We start from the raw sequence: 21423 nt of genomic DNA on the forward strand, positions 1-21423 counted from the left end.
ATCACCATAAGTTAAGCCCTGGTTGGGTGATTGAGTGTCATGAGTGGTGACTAGAGTTTGACAGTAGGTATGGGACACAATCTGTAGCTAAATCATCAGTCTTTGACATTAGAGCAATTAATGTAATATAAGAAATTAGATGTATGCCATGTATTAACCATGTCAGCTGTCAGTCCTCAGGTAACAAGTTGAGAACTGACTAAATTTTCATGGAATTTGTTATTGGTGACTTCCCCAAAATTTGTTGACATATTTCGGTATTGGTTAAAACGGGATTACTCTAACAGACACTAACAGAAGACCTGCATGTTTATGCATATATTTGAAGTGTGACTTGCTGCATATTTACTGACACGAAAACTATCAAACAGAAATTGCAGAGAAAAGTTTAACATACTGTCGCGTGTTGCATATGCAGCGCGACAAGTAACTCCGCGTGGGTCTCGGATTTAGCGAATATTTATTGAACGCTCACTTTTATACGCCCAAGTACAATTAGTATCACTTTTATTGTGTCTGCGATTCCGCTCACTTGATCCAGCTAATTCGTCGAATGTTAGACTTCGACTGTGCTCTTCCGACTCTGTCTTCTGCGGCGGCAATATTTCAACTGTGTCTTCCATCCCTAGTTCACATGGGTCTATTCGACTCTGGTCTTCTAACTCTGGAATATCTCAGTCTCAATTTACGGCCGACGGTCTGTCAAAGTCAAAAAGTCGAAGCCACAATTGCGACTGACGGTTAGTCAGTAAGTCTTGGTGTCGAGCCCCATCTAGGGCTCATGACCAGATATTAATTATTACCGTTTGACAGCTAGATCTTGTTTCTGTGGGGTGCCCTCTCTGACGAGAGGACGGGTCTGTCTTTTGTATATGCTGCTGGCCCTTGCCAGCGGAGTCTTTCTGGGGTACGTTCAACCCCTTTATGTGGGCATTCTGCGGACCAGATGCCAGACACCATTTCCCACAGTTCAGTTTTCACGTGTCCTACGCTCGTTACCGCGGAAGTGCATTATTCCTGCTTGTTCAATAGTCCATTGCTTCGGAAATGCGATACCTTGTAGAATACCGGTAACATGTTTGGTTTCACAACGAACCTTCCGTCTCCGGGGAAATGCATTTGTTGCCCAAGGCATTCCCAGGCAACTGCTGGTCTGGGATTTCTTTTCCGCTGAAATAACACGTTACAATATGTTTTATGACCAGTACACTTTCTCCGTAAGGGTCATTCCATGTGAAATCATCTAGATAGGTCGCTCGACCATTTTTCTTTTAAATTGTACTTTGTACACATATTCATACATCAAAAATATTTTTAAAAAAATTAATCCGCTCGGTTCTCTGGGTACAACCGTTTTTATAATGTGAAAAAACGCGTTTTCGGCTGAAATGGAGGTTTGCGTTATCTTCTATATATCGATAACTATTGATGCTAGAGACTCCAACAAAAAAAAAAAACAGTTTGTTCCTCATGATATGGACTATAGTTCATGTCATTACAAGTTTTTACTTAACTCATTTCCTCTAGGTCTAATGAAGCTTGAAACTTGCCTATCGATTATGAAGAAAAAAAAAACTATTTCTGACCTTCAAAAACCAATGGGAAGGGGACGTATCAGATCTGTGGTTTCTACCCTTCGTTGTTGCCTACATTGGGAATATAGTCACGTAGTTCAGAACCCCGTATCTATTTTCCATAATTTTCCAGGAGTTTCCAAACTTTGCTCTGGGTCCCAAATCGGCCATTTTTACCATCTCATATCTCCAGTTAGGAAGCTCCAAAAATTTTGAAATTCATAGCAAATAATCTTAGGGTAACTTGGAGTTAAAATTACAACTTTGATTTTCTACTAATAGAGAAGTTGTGGGCACTTTGAATTTTACCAAAAAAATCAACACAACAATTGGCTTACCTGCATCCAGTGGTATTAGTGGTTCTTTATTCGGTATAAAAGATGAGAAATTTATCTGTTGTCATTCCGAGCAGTAAGTACAGGTCTGTATATACTGCTTGAAATGACATGTTATCAGCACTCGCGCCCGGAAAATTTTGGAAAGTAGATACGGGGTTCTAAACTACGTGATTATATTCCCAGTGTAGGCAGCAACGAAGGGTAGAAACCACAGATCTGACACGTCTCCTTCCCATTGGTTTTTGAAAGTCAGAAATTGTGTGTGTGTCCCAAATCGATAGGTAAGTTTCAAGCTTAATTAGACCTAGAGGAAGTGAGTTGAGTAAAACTTGTAATGACATGAATTGTAGTCCATATCATGAGGAACAAATTTGTTTTTTTTATTGGAGTCTCTATCTTCAATAGCTATCAAGATATAGAAGATAACGCAAACCTCAATTTCAGCCGAAAACGCGTTTTTTTCGCATTATAAAAACGGCTGTACCAGGAGAACCGAGCGGATTAAGTTTTTTAAATGATTTTGAAGTATGAAAATATGTAGAAATAAGTGTACAAAATATATAATTTTTTAAAAAAGGTCGAGCGACCTATCATGCGACTTTACATGGAATGAATGTCCAGCCATTCTTGAACAGTTCTCTCAGTCATTCTGCCTGTTTTGCTATATGTATAAGAGCGCATTAGAAGTTAGCATTCATGACTTAAAATGTGGAGGCAGTAAAGGAATGAATATGGCAGAATTGTTATGCTATGCGTACATTGTGAACTTGTTAGACTTTCTCCTTGTCTGGCAAGCTCAAGTACAGGTGCTTCTAAACTGGGAGAGGTATCTCAGTGTTTAAACATGCTATAAATTAAGAGTATAGTATTTGGGATGTGATATTCCAGAAAATGTATTCTTAATGTTCACCACTGTGAGAACCTCATCATGCACACTACCATAAATTATTTCCATGAAGTACATTATACAGTTTGTTCACAAATATGGAACCATAGGCAGTATTGGAGTTTTGACACAGCTGTTAAACCCATGTTGAGTATGTCCACCGTTCATGCTGATGCAAATGTTTTTGCCACTCCAGGAGAATAGTGTGAGTTTGTGGTGTGATCCTACTATATATGGTAAGAATTTAGTCATAACAATGCTTGACATTGTGTACTTTTGCAGCAGAAACCTTGTTTTTCAGGTGGCCCCACAGATAAAAAGTTGAGAGGTGTAAGGTCAGGGGATTGTGATAGCAATTCCATTGGTTCCTATCTTCAAATCCAGCATTGAGGGAACTCTTCACTCAGCCTGTTTGTGATTGCATGGTTGTGAAGGGCAGACATGTCATCAGCAGGTTCGCGAAACCTAAAAATTTGTATCATTACTGAAAAGCATAGCAGAATTATTTCTACGTGTTTGTCATTCCACAGTGTCATCACAACTGCAACAAAGGGAGAATGTACTATTGCTTAAGGTTTCACAGTTTCACATTTGTGGACACCCTAGTGATGCTTTTGGCATGTATTTGTTCCACCACTTAAACAGAACTCAATGAATTCATGCATTATTTTATGTTTGTAAGAGCAGTTTTTTTTTAACTTTTGCAGAAAAGGATGATCTAGTAAATTTGCTGATGCGACATGCTGGACATTCATCAACCAATACTCAAAGAACTGATTTTCCCTATGGCCACAGTGGTCAGGCTGATACACAAAGTAGAGTTCAATCATCCATGGTGCAGGACCAACGAAATCATCATTTTCAAGAACAAGGCACTTCCACTGCAGCATGCTTATCAGCCCAGTGTTCTCCATCCACCTCAGAGACTCTCCCTGATAATGGATATTTGGTAAATCATATAGTTATTAGGCATTTGTGATTCTCAAATTTTTTAGATTGAATTGAGAAAAATCTTGATCTTATGTTGAACATTCATTTTTCAGTGTCAAATTTGATAATTTCCCGATAACTTCACTTGCTTTGGATGTCAGGGTTTGATGTCAGAGGGGATTGGTTCCATATTTTCCTCCCTCACGTTTAAAAATTACAAAAGTACACAACTGAATTTGAGTGATAAATAAATGTACATTAGGCAAGCACAAGAATGATGTCTTTATCTTGAGACATGAATTTTAAAAAATTCTGAGAATGAAGGTGACAAGAATCTATGTAGTAGAGCAATTTTTCACTCTAATAATCTATAAGACTAATTGTTTTTCCAGTCTGCTATCATATTTACCAGAATAGAAGATGATTTTTAATGTAAGGCAACCTAGCACTACAAATCATGTGCACATAAATAGTATTTTATTGATTAATTTCATACTTTTACTACAAACGCAAAAAAAGTATTATAAGACGTGTTATATATGACATTTATTGAGTAAGTTTTCTTCTTGAAGTTACCAGCCTTTGTTCAGCATCACGAGCCTCATGCTGTTTATAAATCCAGCCATATCTTTCAGCATCATCGTCTTCACTGTTCCCATCTTGTCTCACATTTGCTGCTCGCAGTCTCATGTTCACTGCCAACATTTGCAGCTTCTTCATTCTCCCATCCATTGCATTGGATAAACAGCACTTCATACATCCTATGGAGAAATCCATTACCATGATGTCTTGAGTCTGCTGGCACAGCAGTTTTGCACTAGGTCCTATTGCCCTGATTGGTGTTAGAACATTGTCCGTTGTCAACATCCGTTTCATCAGATATGCAGCACTTCTTACATCTTTTGCCATATGTGTGGAGAGATTCATTTCCATGGTCTTGATCCACTGGCACAGCAGCTCTACACTGGGCTTCCTTTTTGTTCTGTTTGTTGTCAGAACATGGCCCCCTGCTAAAGCTGTTTGGAATACAGTTATTTCAAATGATCATTAAAAGGCTTGTTCAGTAGAATGTGTAGTTATGAGGTTATCCCTTCAGGAATGACCACAAGGCCACTATTCAGTCCATGAATCGGCATTCTTTGTTAAGTGACCTTTAAATGCATCCAGCCCAAGCACTTCTCATTTTGTCAACAGTGCTCTCATGTTTGGGGCAACTGGTATCCAGTCCCTTATCAGTTCATTTTATCACCTATTCTGTAGTTTGACTCATGATTATTAGGCCCATAGGCAAGTGTACCTTAGACATAGTTTTTCAGTTCAGTATTATGTATGGTAGTCATTTCTTGCCAACTCCAATATTATCATAATCAAACCTTTTCGTTGCCTGATATTTTTATGACAACAGATTTTGCGCCTGCATTGACGGTATAATTGGATGGCATGTTGAAATACACTGGTATTTCATCATTCATACTACACAAAACAATAAAGTGGCCAAAGAATCCTTGTTCCAGATTATAAATTTTGCAATCCACAATTCCCTTCGGGTCTATCAAACTCTCTGTCCCACAAATAACCTGAGGTACAATCAGTTTCTTCTGAAAGTTGTAAAGGATTGGGCAGCTAGCAAGCTTAAATCAGGTGTCTCAGATGGGGACACTGTAGCGATTTGTCCTGAATCAATGAAATACATCCCACTTGAGGACCCCCTCAGAAGACTGTCAAGAGATGTGCAAAAGCATTCCTTGAACAGATTGTTGATGATGGTTAAGGAAAATTAAAATAAACAGCTAGGAAATTTGGAGTATTCACATTCCACCGAAAGGTAAGTTAAAGGCACTAATTATTCAAATTCTGCAAGGTGTCTCTACACAAGGGAGAATGTTCTTAGAGATAATCATATTGTGGCATATTTGATCAAAGCAGAAACCGTGGAGCCAGAGAAACAGCCTGTGGCAGGTAATGGCTGTGTAACATGCAACAATGGAGTAACTGTTGGAAGCAGTGTTTTCTGTGCAGTTCATGCCAAGGCTATATAAAGAGTACCAGCTGATATAACGAGAAAATCTTGAGACAGCAGATAGAGGAGTAGGCAATTAGTGTCTGATGGCCACCAGCCTGTGAGGACGCAAGCCCGGAAGCAGAGGAATGTCCACTTTTGGAAGATGTTACCCAGCAGCACAGTGAAGACCATGCCTGAGAACACTAGTCTGTGTGTGATAGTGATGTGTAAAGTGTAGTCTCCAGTTGTGTGTTATATAAAGTGTCCAATAAATCTAATTACCAATCCAAACCCTTTCTCTGGTCACACTCAAGTACATGACAGGGTATACAAGAGATATTTAAGTATTTTGTTAGTACGCATTCACATTTTCAGGTTAAAATACCAAATACAGACTATAGAGGCAGTGCACATAAATTTTGTGATTCATTTGAATGCCCAGGAATGAAGGGTGATAGGACCCTTATCTGATCTTCAATGTGTTAATATTTTCTAGAAATGTTATATTTTAGCATCACATTCTGTGTGAAATTTCTTTTATCTTGTTCCATCACCGCAATAAGAAATATGGATACACCATGCATATGTCGTTTTTTACAACATATTTCGGCTCATTGATCTATCATCTATCACCTGTATTGGTCTGCTAGTGTGTCAACATTGACTAGGATTTACGTATTGAAATGATAATTTTTTTAGTAATATGTAATACTGTTATATATATAAAAAGGTGTATTGCCCTTTAAGATTAAACATTAATTCGCACAGTGGGAGGTGGAGTCCAGCTGGGTCCACTCAGCGCGGCGGCCACCGATTGGGCTATTGTACTTGACCCGGGTGATTATGATGATGGAGAATTTGGTGGAATGAAGATTGGCAGGGGAAACCGAAGTACTCGGAGAAAACCTACCCTATCGCCACGTTGTCCACCACAAATCCAGCCTGACCAGACCTGGGTTTGAACCCGGGCTGCCGTGGTGGGAAAAGATTAAACATTAAGTGTAAAATCATTAAAATTAAAAATGAAATGTTTATTAAAGCTTTTCTTATATTTTTCTTGGTGTATTAGTTGTGTGTAGCTCCTCTGCTCATGTATTTCTCTGGGATTCTTCCTGAGCTTCTATTGATATAGTATGTGTTTGTTGGCTTGTGGGCATGTGATTGTGTTTTTCTCCTTGTTTGTTTCTTGTATTTGGCAGAATTGTTGTATCTTGTGTGTGGTAAGACACAACACTTCTCCCTCCTGACAGATGAAGGATTAGTGACCTAAAATGGGCAGAATACTTCTTTTCATGTCCTTTCCAATTTACCATTCAGTCATGCTCCCATTCAGCGCTTATTAACTTTTGAGATGAGGAAGTGTTGTTAAATAAGCTCTTCCTCTGTGTTGCTGCTGCTGTTATTGTTTTCATTAGTTGTGGTTTGCAAGACAAAGACTTCCTTTTCCTGTGATGCTTGCATAAGCTCCAGTTGTTTTTTTTTCATGAACTTGTTCACCCCCTTGTGATAAAATACATTGTGTTTTAAAGGACTCTGCTGTGACAAGTGAGGAGAGAACAAACACTGGTTCTGCTGCGAGTGCTTCAGTTTCATGTTCAGATTCTGGTCCACAGTCTGAACACCAAGCACCACCTGCAGCAAACATGTTCATCTCACATGAAGATAACTCTTCGATTTCCTCTAGCAGCAGTTCATCCAGTGCACAGTCAAGCAGTGGATGTTTTGGAGAGCAGTCAGTGGCTAACATTGATATTGTAGAACTGACAGATGGGGCTGGTGATATAAGTAACTTGGATGCTGGACCTGAGCCAGTGATCACAATCGTTGATGATGAATCACCCGAAAGGACATTTAGTGAGGAAAGCCATGTAACTGTGTCAGAGGTACTTGCAGACATAGGGATAGCCACAGATGCTCCTCCTGCTAGTTCATGTGTGGAAGATGGTTTAACTGTTTTAGAAATTGAAGTACTGGAAACAGATGAAACTGCAGATGTGGTTGTAGAGGGTCAGGATGAATATCATGATCCTGCTGCAGATGTGCCATTAGATGAGACTTCAGACAGTGCCACAGAGGAACATGTTATAACTCAGGTTTGTGCAGATTATTATGGGTGTCTTCTCAAATGCAGGTAACATAATTACTGTACAGTTTCTAACAGGATCTGAATAGTATGCAATTTGAAGACAATATACTATATTACTTCGAATATAAGACATACACATTTTTCTTGTTGAAAAATTGAGGTGTGTCTTAAATTTGAGGAAAGTGCACCTTTCTATTTTTTTTCCTAAAACCCACACTTAAAAAGTGGATGCATCATAAATTTGAGGTTATCTTATATTTGAAGTAATGCAGTATTGGCATTGGATGAGCAGCTGTTGGACGTTGACTGTTGCATGGAGACGTTAGAAACTGCAGAAAAGTAAGTAACTTTTTACATGTGTGATGTCACTGCAAAGGGAATTGAGACACATGTAACAGAAATTCATGGCTGAGTAGTTAGCACTCATGCTTCTTATTGAGGCAGTTCCAGTTTGGTACTCATGCATGTGACAAGCTATCCTTAAAAGGCTTTTCATCATTTTCCTCAGTCTTATGTGAATGCTGGATAGTACCTTGAAGTAGGTCATTGACTCTTTTAACATCCTTCTAAATCTACCATTAATGCTCATTCTCCTATTAAACAATGTATATCCTTTGCTACTGGAAAATTGCCATGAAATAAATAAGAGAAGACACACACACANTACTACCTTTGGGAATGGAACACTGTATAGGTTGGTATAAGTTTGTGATATTTTGGAGGAATGTACTGCCACCAACTTCAGGTTCAGCATGGCTTACTCTTCAACCATGAAAATGGAATCAGGATGTTCCTCTGAAATGTCAGTAAAGTTCTACCAGACTACACAACAACACCTTCTGGGTGATAGTACTTTTCATAATCATTAAGTCCATAACTTTTAGAGCTGAGCAGGTTGGTGTAACAGTAATGCTCTTAAACTTACTTGTGGGGATGTCTGGTTCATTTCATACTGTTTTGAACAATAAATTTACACATAGATAGTTCCACCTGTAGAAAATTTGTGCCCCAGTTAGTTTTCCGAGAGTTTGTCTCCGAGGAGGAAGAATTAAAAAATATGCAAGTTTGTCCCTTGCAGTAGTGGGTTAAATTTAGTAGTGTAAAATTTAGAAACAGAATTGTTTATTTTGTGAGAACAACAAGGTCTCAGTCTACTGGTTAAACTTCACTTCCAGTAAATAACAGTACCTTTTTAACTTCATATGAAACTTAAACTTTCTTCTCACCATTCATTTTCCACAATTTTTGTGTACATACATTATGAATTGGATGTAGAGGACATTATCACCTCTCTGCCGAAACGCGACCCATACACAACGCTGAGACCGGAAATGGTAAGAGGCTATCCCCCTCAAAAGACCATCGCATCTGCGAGCTCCTTATGCTAGAAGACATGGGCGACCACAAACCTTCCCAGTTTCTAAGACACCTCAGAATCCTCGCCCCAGACATGCCAGATGACTTTCTGGTCCAACCAAGTACCTTCCCATATAAGGGCTGTTCTAGCAGGTCAACCCGAGAACGACTTGGATACCACAGCCCACTGCATGGATCGCATTATAGAAATTGCACGCCAGGAGACACTCACGAGTGTAATGCCGTCCTTCCCCCTGACTTTGTCTTGATATAATTATACACACACCTTAATATGATTTTTACTTTTTATCAGGAAAATGCGTCCGTACAGTATGTAACTTTACGAACAAGAGCAGAGTCTTTGAAGACATAATCCTATTCAGGAAATTCCCCACATTGTCTGGAACCCTAAGGTTGACCAAAATCACAGACCCTGTCTTACATTTTGTAACTTGCAGGCATTTTATTATGAAGAAAGCAGTCTTCTGGGATTTGGCACCGTGTATATGTGGTGTTAACCGACGTTTCGGAGGAACGTATCGCCTCCATCTTCAGGGTAGAAGAAAAAATATATAAGAAATCTGCAAGCAAAGAGACCGTGAGAACCGGTAAAAGCAGCTGCTTTTACCGGTTCTCACGGTCTCTTTGCTTGCAGATTTCTTATATATTTTTTCTTCTACCCTGAAGATGGAGGCGATACGTTCCTCCGAAACGTCGGTTAACACCACATATACACGGTGCCAAATCCCAGAAGACTGCTTTCTTCATAGTCACCGCCGTGAAAGCCTCAAATCTTACATTTTATTATGAGTTGTTTTTCCACTTCCCAACCCCAAAGCTGAAGGACCACTCCATGTTGAGTGTTCATGATAGCTTAGTGAATACATCTGATAAAATACAAGACTGACTATATGTAGTCTGATATCTGTACTGGTGATAAGCTTTGGCAGCAACAGATTTTGTGTTATAAATGGAAATTAAGTTTGTATGTACAGAGAACTGTACTCAGTATAGGAAGCAACATAGATTAATATTTTCTTCTGTATTACATGTTCTACAACAGGCATGCACTGGAATTACTTTAGCCAGTATTAGGAGTTTGGAAGATTTGGAGAAGTTGACCGTGAAGCAGTTGAAGGAGCTTTTGTCACTGAATAGAGTTGATTACCGGGGATGCTGTGAGAAACCAGAACTTATGGAGCGGGTTACTCGTCTCTGGCAGGAAAGCAGTCAAACACGGAAAGGTGAGTATTGCATATTAATTGTTATTAATGCTGTGGTATTTTTGTCTTTTAATGTTTTAAATAACACACTCATGCCAGCTTTCATTCTGTATATATTTCTATCTGAACATTCTACTTTATAGAATTTTTAGTTGCCTGTGGGTTGCTTTAGCTATTTAAGTGGACAGAATTAAAGTATTTAACTCTTTGGCTAATCAGAAACTACAGTTTGTGTACAGGACAGGCCTTGCCCTGGCACGGATATGTTACACTGTGATAGGAACTTATAAATCATTTCAGTCATCCTCAAAAGGATGTTGATACAGTGAGTAGATCAAACAAATTGTGTGAAGCTATCTTGCATTGTCTGGTGCTTTGAATTCAGATAAATAACTGTTGTACTTCTTCCTTTTCAATGTATCCTGCCTTTGAAATTTTCATTGCAATAATTTCTGTCTCAGCACAGCATTTTCCACAAACAATGGTGAAGAAATTGTTGAAATTCAGATTTCCCACACTTGTGCTATGAGTGATGCAGTACGGTTAGATACATACTCATAAAAAACTCAGTGGTATTCTAACTGTACATCGTGTTTTTGAAGAAATAGTGTTAGCTATTAAAGAGGACTTCAAACTTGTAGTTAAAAATGTCCCTTGAATCTCTTGTTGTAATTACATTTCTGTAGAAGTGTGGGAAATTTCTTAATCTAATAGAATGCTGCTTGCACTGATATGCAAGAGACAGGTTCCAGCTACAGAAATGGTCATTCTGGTCACAGAAGTGTAATTAGGCATGGTTTTATTTTTATTTATGTCTTTTTTTTTCTTTTGAAACAGGGTTGGACACCATGAGTATGGATGAACTTTGTAAAATTTGTATGGATGCACCTGTGGAATGTGTAATGCTGGAGTGTGGTCATATGGCAACATGTACGGCATGTGGTAAACAACTTAGTGAATGTCCAATTTGCCGTCAGTTTGTAGTTCGTATTGTTCGGACATTTAGGGCATAAACTATGCAAGCTGCAGAATATCTGTATCTTCTAGCAGGTTCTTGAGCATCTTTTGTGCCTGTACTATACAGGGGAATTATGCATCTTCCCTTTTAGCTTAAAGTGAAAAAATGAAGATAAATTCAGTTACTCTTTGGTTGATCAACCAAATTAGCCACCGTCTTTATATTTTAATTGTGTTGTGTATAATTTTGTTTACAAATGTTTATGATTATTTCATTATGGAATAGATTTGTTATATTGTAAGTTTTATTGGTATATCTAAATCAAAAGTTACTGCCATAATAGTCATTATTATACATAATAATGACACTGGCATATAAATTGTTATTATCATATCTGCAGTTCCTGTATCCTAATGTTTAGAAAATTCACAAAGTAATGCACATGTCTGGTTGGTGAGAAGGATTCCTAATGCATCAGTCATCTTCCCACACTTCATGTACACACTAAGGAACACTAAAAATGAACGTTGCAGCTCTTGCTAAGAGGTAACACTCCCACACACCTAACTATACATGCTGCAAACCAGCCAGGCATCAGTTGTGATCTAGTCATGCTACAGCAACCCTGCAGGGTTCATTATTACTGGGTTTTTGGACTGGTATTCTAAAAACCTAGAGAACACAATGTTTCAGAAACTGGATCTGTTTCCATCCTCACTTGGGGTGGGTGGAAACACGTACCCTGTTGGGGCCATTAGAAAGAGATAACCTCAGTCAGTGGACAGACCCATCTAATTTTTGATTGATTGTTTATATACCTGACCAGGTTCCAGTCTACTTGTTCATTATGGTATGTTTGCATACGTCCAGCTTCTGCAGTCCCTGTCCATCACTGAATCATCAGTCAGTGTTGAGTCTGGAAAGTGAACACTGAATAGCTGTTTCATAGTTTTCTGGCTAAAACATTATTTGTGTTATTTTATATCATTTTATCTTTAAACAGGTTGCTGTATTTGCCCTAATATAAGATTATCCAAATTTAGGAACACCTGTTTGAAAGTTGGAAGGTATGAAATGAAAATAATCATGAAACATACTGGGGAAAAATATTTTATTCAACCAGCAATTAGTCTTGCATATTTACTACAGTAATGTTTTCATGGATTTGCAGAATTGTTGATTCATTCATAATTCAGTACCGTTAACTCCTTCTAGGACTTGTGCAGAAAACTTCCAGTTCTGTTATATTGCTTCAGTTTGTGGTTGCAGTGACCACACAGCATTAATGTAATGTCATTTTTATTCCCTTGTCTAATAACCTTTCTTGATTAAAACAAAATTGTGTATCACTTTTAATCAGATTCTTTCCTTGTAACTGGGTGTAATAAAATCTGTGAGCAGGTATTCACTCAGCTTAGTCAGTAGCATCTGTAGGAGATGTTTTATTTTGACCTTGACACATCATGTGGGAAAATTACTCATGCTACTTGTATACCAATGTCAGACCTAAATATGCTGGTGGCTTAATTCTGTTGATAAATTAAAGATGTATGCATTAGTGGACTATTTTCATAGCGTACAGTTTTAAACAATTCATGATTTTTAATATGATGAGTTATAGAAATAATTTAAATGTGGGGAAATGCATCATACTTAATTTATTCACCAAACTGTTAAATAGTCATTTAATTTCTTTTGTGTTGTGTGCATGAGGGACCACAGTCTTCTTGTGCAATGTGAAGATAATGTTTTGGCTTTTGTTCCTATGAAGGCTTTTCTTAAGTTTGGAAAATGTGATATATAAATAAGAATCTGTTGCCTTATTGGTTAAGAAGTATTAATGATTTTGATAAATAAATATGTGTATATATATTCAAATAAAGAGCAGTAGACATACAGATTAATTTTAGTAATCTACGAGATGTGTTCAGACAAGTTACAGAGAACCATGGAAAATGTTACAGCCTATATATTATGACTTAGAATGAATATATTATTTAGTCATAATGTATAGGCCCCATATGAAAGACAGTATAAATACAAGTAGAGATTGTAAATTTAGATGTTGCTTGGCTAAAAGTGAAGTCTTAATTATAAACAGAATAAATCCTTGCCAGAATTATATGCACATTATCATTGTGGGTTTAAGCGAAATTCGTTTGTACCAATTATGTTTGCTTACATTGGCTGGTCATGATCAATAATTTACTTTGTAATGTAAAATAATGAAAATATTCTTTATGCGAGAGTTCAGTATCTGTTTCGCAGTGGCCACTTATGGTGGCCAAAACTACACAAAGACAAACAAGTATATATCAGACCTGATGAGTAAAGCAATACATATACAGGGTGTTTCAAAAAGAGCTTTACAACTTTGAAAACGTATATAAATTTATACAGAGGACATACACAACGTTTTGAACTGTCATAATGTAGCAAAACACACCGAGTTTTACCTCGGATAGTTATGGTTCAACGTGATTTCCATTGGTAATGTGGCAGACGTCCCACCTGTAGTCAGTCTCTTGCCACACGCTACGTAGCATCTCTGGCATCACTTCTGCAACTGAGGCAGTAATTCGAGTTCGGAGCTCAACAACATTTGCAGACAAAGGTGGTACGAACACTCAATCTTTAATGAATCCCCATATGAAAAAATCCAGGGGAGTAAGATCCGGGGAACGAGGTGGCCATGCTATCGGCGCTGCTCTACCAATCCACCAACCTGGGAAACATGTTGAGCTACTCGCACACTTCTCCAAGGTAATCAGGGGGTGCGCTGTCTTGCTGGAAGTGAATGCGTCCTTGGTCATCTTCGTCTAACTGTGGAATGAGGAACTCTTGGAGCATGTCCAGATATACGATACTGGTAATGGTCATTGCCATGAAGAAAGGGCCGTACACTCTTTCTTTGCTGAGGATGCAAAACACGTTCACCTTTGGGCCATCACGAGCATGTTCCAGGGAGTTGTGGATTTTCACTGCCCAAGATCATGCAGTTGTGGGTATTGACCTTACCACTGACATGAAACATGCTCTCATCACTGAAAATTATGGAGTCCAGAAACTTCTCGTCTTGTATCCGATGAAACATGTGCATACAGAATTCCTTACGAACCACCTTATCTGCAACTGTAAGGTGTTGAACAATGGACAGTTTGTACACTTTTAAATGTAAACGTTTTCGTAACACTCGCCACACAGTAACATTTGGAATACCAGTTTCCCGAGACGCACATCGTGTTTACTTTCGTGGACTTCAAACGAAGCTCTCCCTAATCTATTCCACTGTAGCGTCAGAAACACGTGGCTGACCGGGTGGCTTGGCATGGCGCTCAGAACATCTGGTCTGAACAAAATTCTTGTGCCAGGAGTAAATTGTAGGCCTACTGGGAGGTTCCTTGCGATAATGAGTGCGAAATTGCCTTTGAACTTGTGTAGCAGACTTCGTTTCTTCGAACCAGAAAACACAACAAGCACGCTCTGCACCTGTCAAAGTAGCCATCTTGATTTCAACTGCGGGAGCATTAGCGGTGGTGGTATTGGGTACTGCAGTACCATGTGCATGAAACTCGGTGTCATTTGTTACATTATGACAGTTCAAAACGTTTGTATGTCCTCTGTATAAATTTATATAACCTTTCAAAGTTGTAAAGCTCTTTTGAAACATCCTGTATACTAAAATTATTTAGGAATATTAGCATTTCAGATGACTCCTGTATTTTGCAAATGCAGAAGTTATTCATTACTGAAACTGAGGTTTTCACAGTGGTGGAAGTTTGAATGATCTTTTGGAGTCTGACATCTGTGGTCATGTAGGTGGTTACTAACATTTTGAAGGAACCTGCTATCCCCATCTTCATGATAAAAGTGGAGCCAGCAAGTTGCTGTGAAACATTTGCAACCACTTTTATGACTACACAGTATTGGAACCTTGAACTTTGCAATCTTCAGTCATCAGTATTAATAATTATTTAGCACTTCTGTTATATAAATTAGTGACTGACATTTAAGTACTGCAGTCCCTATATGTTTATTTAGTTCAAGCCTTCCAATTTGTACTGAACAGTGTAGTGTAGAGATTGACACACTTGCTTTGGATTCACAAAATTTTAATCTTGGGCAATAGTCAACATAGAGACACTGAGGGTTTTCCATGGTTTTGCTTTTGAGGCAAGTGCCAGGATGGTACCTTAAAATTGGCTATAACCACTTCCCCCTCATACTTCTAGTCTCAACATTTGTAATTGTCTTACCATTTATTGTTAAATGTTTTATGAGGTGGATTTCAAAAGTGAGATATACTTTACTGTAAAAATTTGTTACTGCAAATAGAGTACACAAACATTGTTCTCTTTTCAAGACAAACTTCTGTTCCTTGTACATACTTTCGACCTGTTTATCCTACTTCAGAAACATCTAAAGAACTCTTTATTTAGTTTTTTTGTTTTCCTTATTGAGTCATATCAAATCAACACAGCAGTTGATATGACTTAAATTTCAGCGAAATTTTGTAAGCCTATGGAGTCTGATGAGGAAGCTACAGATATGAAGTTTGGTTTTTCTGTCAGTTAATTTTCAAGTTATTGCATTTTGAAATTTTAAGTTCCCTTAATGTATCCTGCACTTTGATTTACTAAAATGCTTATAACTCTGGTCACAATTAAGGCAGAGGACATATTCTTATACCAATTGAAAGCTCTTTTAAGTGAGGCTGTCATTTGGTGTGACATTCATAATATTCTAGGGCCTATTAAGATTTTGACCAACCCTTTGATATTAATTTTTGAAAACTTGTGTAGCCAGATCTATGCAAGATTTTTCTTAAAATTTTTTTTTAGTTCCTTATTAACCTTTTTAGAAAGTTTCATGCTGTGCTGTGAATTCATTCATGGGATACATACTAGTAATTAAAGGTTAAATACATATTGTCGTTGGTCATTTGCATTACAGATTAGTTTACATTAAGCTATATAGTAGGTAATACAACACAAAGAAAACTAAGTATATATTGCTGTCTCGTCGCCAAAATGCAGGGGAAAATCATGGGGGAGATGAATGCGTATAGGATATTGGTGGAAAAGCCAGAAAGAACGAGACCACTGGGAACACAAAGGCGTAGGTGGGTGGACAGTATTAAAATGGATCTTAGAGAGATAGGATGGGATGGTATTGATTGAATTGATCTGGCTCAGGATAGGGACCAGTGGAGGGCTCTTGTGAACACGGTAATGAACCTTCGGGTTCCATAAAATGCTGGGATATTCTTGAGTAGCTGCAGAATTGCCGGCTCCTCCAGAAGGGCTCAGCTCCATGAGTAAGTAAGTAAGTAGGTAATACAACATATGCAAAAAGGAAAATGAATACATTTTTTACATCAGTAAGAAATATTACCTGTAAGAGTAGCTATTTTGCCTGCAAAGCCTGGTTTCTAATTTCTCAGTGGTGCAGCAGTATTCTTTCTAACTGTTAACATATGTGTAATGCTTTGCAGTTTCTGGATCCACTTTTGTAAGTACTGCTGAAAGTGGATCTCATAATATATCTGGTGGTAAAGGATACAGTAAAGTTTCACGGGGCCAGAAGGATGCAAAAATATTAGTTGAATTTTAGTCATTCACATGTACCACACAGTCAACATCTCTCTGTCATATTCACACATTACAAATACCCCAGTGTGTTGATGAAAATACTTCCTTCTGAAAACACTTTGTTTGAACTTTGCTTTTTGAAGTAGGAATGACATAGTGTATATTTCAAGTACCAGGAGGTGCTGGAACTTTCTTCAACCATCACTGTTTCATTGTTGTGTTTTTTCAAAATTATGATACTGGAAGGTGACTGAGAAATCTCTAGAACAGCCCACTTGTAGAGTTGTCTTGGTGGCATGATCTGCTTCTTGTAAGGGTTTTGCAGACTTGCCTTTCTTGCTAGCCTTTAAATTGTGCCCCCAGTCCCATCACATGCACCATTTCCATGTGATATTTCAAAGAAGTGCTACTCAGTGTCCATACTAAAATCATCTCTATGATAGCAGAGGTTAATGGAATTTTTTCTGCTTTTATACCTTGGAAGTAGCACCATCAGAAACATAATATATCTTAGTTAAATCTTTCATTTTACCAGAAAGAAAGATGCATAATTTGCTTTGAAATAAATGCTCAGCTACGTTGTTTTGTTTGAAACAGTCCGATAAATAACAAAACTGACGTGCTTTGTCACTTAATTTTGCGAGTAATAAGCCACGCATGAATGAAGAGTTGTCTCAGCATTTTTCCAATGAAAACATTATACTTCGTTTTAAATGATGGAATGGTTAAAAAAGGGCAGTTTTTCCAGTTTTAATTTTCAACTTAATTTCTTTTTATAGTAACATGATTGCTGTCATACTCTGAAGATGTGATAAACCAGGATATTTAACTCTTCAACAGAAGACCCAAGAAAATTATTGCAAGCCTACACAGTTGTTTCCATAATTGATATCTCAGTAGCAGTCCCCTGTCTCTAGGTTATATTATGTATTTTGTCCCCAAATCTCTGTTCAATATTTCTGATAATGTTCTCATTCCCTGGCCACATCTCTCAGGGTTTTCTTGGAATTTGTGCTATGACTTACATTCAGTGGATTGCAATTTGCATAAATCTGGCTGTTTCTCTATCATATTTGAAGGTCAGGTTGAAATGTCGATATGCTCTGAAATATTGTGAATGCATACCAAACGAAAACTCCATTTAGGAGCTTTCAATTAATACAAGAAAGAACTCTGTATCTTATATAGGACCAGAGTTATAAGCATTTTAATGAATCTGAATGAGGGAAAACTTAAGGAGAACTTAAACTTTGAGAATTCTGCATCTTTGCAACTAATTGGCACAGGGAGGTAAAATTTCCCAAGGAGACACAAGAAAGTTTGCAAAATTATATTAGAATTAGAGATGGTCATGAAATTTTCCCCCTAAACTGTGTTGACCTGAGATGGAATGAATCCATTGGAAAATTATTTTCCCTAGTGAAATTCTTGATTAATAATGAAAGTGATGTCCCCTTAAATTGGGTACCTCACACTTTTGGGCTGCACTATGTGTGATCTATATAATTTCATTAAGAAAGCTTAGAAACAGAGGTCCATATCTGTTTCAGTTATAGTTTCTTGACCATATTTCGTAGTACACAGATGTTTGAATGAAAGTAAGATAATTGGAACAAATATTTGTGACTTGTTTATTACTCTATACAAAATAAGTGAAAAATAATGAGCAGATAGGTACAATATATTTCAATAGAGTAAACATTTGCCAAGTGTACTTTTTGCTATTTGACAACTGATTGGTCTTGATACTCATTTCCTGCAGGCACAAATCTCTTCTTACAAAAATAATTATACTGCACAGGGTCAGAACAGTTCTGTGTGTATGTCATTAAATATTCATCATATGAATTTTTTTTTTCCAAATAAAGGTTGTGGGTCATAATGAAATTAAGATTTTAAGTCATACTAATTTATGAACAATAAACAATTATTAAGAAATTGATAAATTCCAATTTGGATCTCATATAAAGTAAGGATTATAACTGAAAGTAAAACTGAAACCACCTAAAAGGTCTTATTGTTAACACCACCCCCCCCCCCAGTCACTGCCATCGCCATGAACAACAGTACCAAATTTCATCAAAGTCTGTTTAGTAGTTTCATAGTTCAGAAGACAAAACTTGTAGACTGAAGAACAGAAATGTGGGTTTCCTGTTGGGTGTTCACTTTATGCACTCCGAACAAACACCCACAGATGTTGAAAAAGTACTACAAAGGGAAAATGTTCAATTGAGCATAAATTATGATAAAGGAAGAGTGGTGTACTTTGCACAGAAATAAGTGTTGTCATAAATATCTTATTTTATTCTATTATTAGAAACATGAGATTATATATTTCTCTCAGGAGTGTATATTTGATACTCTTATTTATCAGTCTAAATGTGTAAGCTCACTGTTGAAAGCAGGCTTCTTTTACTGCCTTGTACTAATGCATGCTATTCACATCACAGCATACTCACATTTCATTTATCACGTTGGTGCTGTTGTATAAACGGATATCTACTGACTATTGAAAGCTATGGGGACTGTTCAAGCAAAACATTTCCACAGTTCTGTTAGTGAATATGGCTTTCCAGTCACAGGCAGTCATGTGGCAGTGTGCATGATACATCAGGAGCCAGCGGAGTTCTTTGCAGAGGGATCTGTCAGCTGTTGCATTAAGGGGATGTCCGCCTCATGCATGGAGGCTGTTTATAATGGCCTCTACCATTCTGCCCAGAAAATGTGTGACTGGGTTTCATTTCAACAGCCCTCACATGTGAATCACAGGAGTCAGTATTCTTCTGATGGCATTGCTCATTTCGTTGCAAACAAAATGATGGCCTTTGTTCTTAAAAAGTTTTGTTTGTGTGTATTGTGGACTATGAAAATATATTTCTCCTAAATTATTCATCTTATAAAACAATGTATACTAATCATCCTCCAGACTTCAGGATTATTTTGTGTGTCTGTAAAATTCTATATATTCTCCATGTACTTACTGTTGGTACACTTTTTCACTTACAAAGTTCTGTAAATACATACACTTTTCCATATATTATTGAATTCAATCTAAAACTTTCCAAAGTGTGTGTGTCCCTTTAAATAAGAAGTGGCAACATTGGATTGCATCTCACAAAGCCTTCCCTTAATACCCATCTCTCACCTTTTTTTTTAATAATAATAATTTTATTTAACATTCATCACAGTTACAAATTGTAACTCTCAAACAAGTCACATACATATACAACTTTTCCAGTCTAATTGGCCTGCTGCCCAATCGATTGAACGTCATCATATATCACATAACAACATAACATAACATTCAATTACAATTAAAATCACATTCTCGGTATAATTAAAATATATTAGGTACAATCAAATTTATGACTACCTTCCATTATAAAAAACAAGGTCATCTTACTATATTAATTACCACCATCATATTCTTAAACTTAAAACCTATTACGTGATGCACTCTGTTTTCATAATGGCACATTATGGGTGGAGGAAAGGCTGCTACCTAATTCAAGAATGAAGAAGAGCAGATCATGGCATTGTAATTGTTACATCTGTTATGGAAGATATGTCAGTACCCAGTTCCAGATGGCATTATTTCTGCATGGAGGGAATGGCACTACCTACTTGATTAAGGCCAAATTAATATAACAGTTACCTCTCGTGTGCAGGAGAGTCACTGTGTAATTCAGGAAGGCCAAGTCAATGCAGTACATTTGCTACAGAAGGAGTGCCATTACTAAAACTCAGGCTAAGCCAGTATAATTTTCTTTCCATGTTGAGACCCAATCAACCCATGAACTGTTGAATCACATAAGCAATTGGGATGCATGAAAGCAAGAAGTGACACATTTGTGAGGTGGGGCGCAGAAACNCAGGTGTTTTCAGTCTCAAAGCTGTTATCACAGGTTCATTGACTTATCATGGATTGCTTGATAGTTCAGTTGGTTTGTGAGGTCTTAGGTTGGGATGCATGAAAGCAAGAAGTGACACATTTGTGAGGTGGGGCGCAGAAACTTCCTTTTTTTGAAGGCGAATAAAAGAAAAATTATTGCTGATAGACAAAATTTATGTTTGGCTAATGAAAGAACATACTTTAAAATTTTAAACAAAATATCTTGAAGGTGGTGGCCACCGTTCTCTATGCACTGATGCAACCGTTTTCTGAAGCTCCCCTCTGCACGTTCCAACATGTGCACTGGAATTTGGGCTACTATCTGCCAAATAACATTCTTCAGCTGAAGCAGGTTTGTGGGGCGATGTTTAGAAACCTCTGCCTTGAGGTATCCCCATAAAAAAAATCACAGGGCATTAGATCAGGTGAGTGCGCTGCCCACGGGATGTCACCTCGAAGTGAGATGAGCCGCCCGGGGAACTTTGCCCTCAAAACTGTCATCGAACCTCGGGCTGTGTGGGCCATGGCACCATCCTGCTGGAACCAGACATTTCCTAGATGCATTTCTTCAAGAGCTGGTTTGAAAA

General features: G+C 37.7%; 1 protein-coding gene across 3 annotated transcripts in view; it reads left to right on the top strand.

Moving 5' to 3' along the window:
- LOC111861678 (E3 ubiquitin-protein ligase RNF34) overlaps nt 1-11808 on the top strand; it is a 36671-nt gene extending 24863 nt beyond the window's left edge. For all 3 annotated transcript variants that reach the window (XM_023846449.2, XM_033750414.1, XM_033750415.1), the window contains 4 exons: nt 3506-3747; nt 7260-7823; nt 10236-10416; nt 11233-11808. In XM_023846449.2, the coding sequence (XP_023702217.1) occupies nt 3506-3747; nt 7260-7823; nt 10236-10416; nt 11233-11408 (1163 nt within the window). In that variant the 3' untranslated portion in view covers nt 11409-11808. The remainder of the gene's footprint in view (nt 1-3505; nt 3748-7259; nt 7824-10235; nt 10417-11232) is intronic.
- The last annotated feature ends 9615 nt before the right edge of the window (nt 11809-21423 follow it).

The sequence above is a fragment of the Cryptotermes secundus genome, unplaced genomic scaffold (genome assembly GCF_002891405.2).
Source record: "Cryptotermes secundus unplaced genomic scaffold, Csec_1.0 scaffold185, whole genome shotgun sequence".
NCBI classification, from domain to species: domain Eukaryota; kingdom Metazoa; phylum Arthropoda; class Insecta; order Blattodea; family Kalotermitidae; genus Cryptotermes; species Cryptotermes secundus.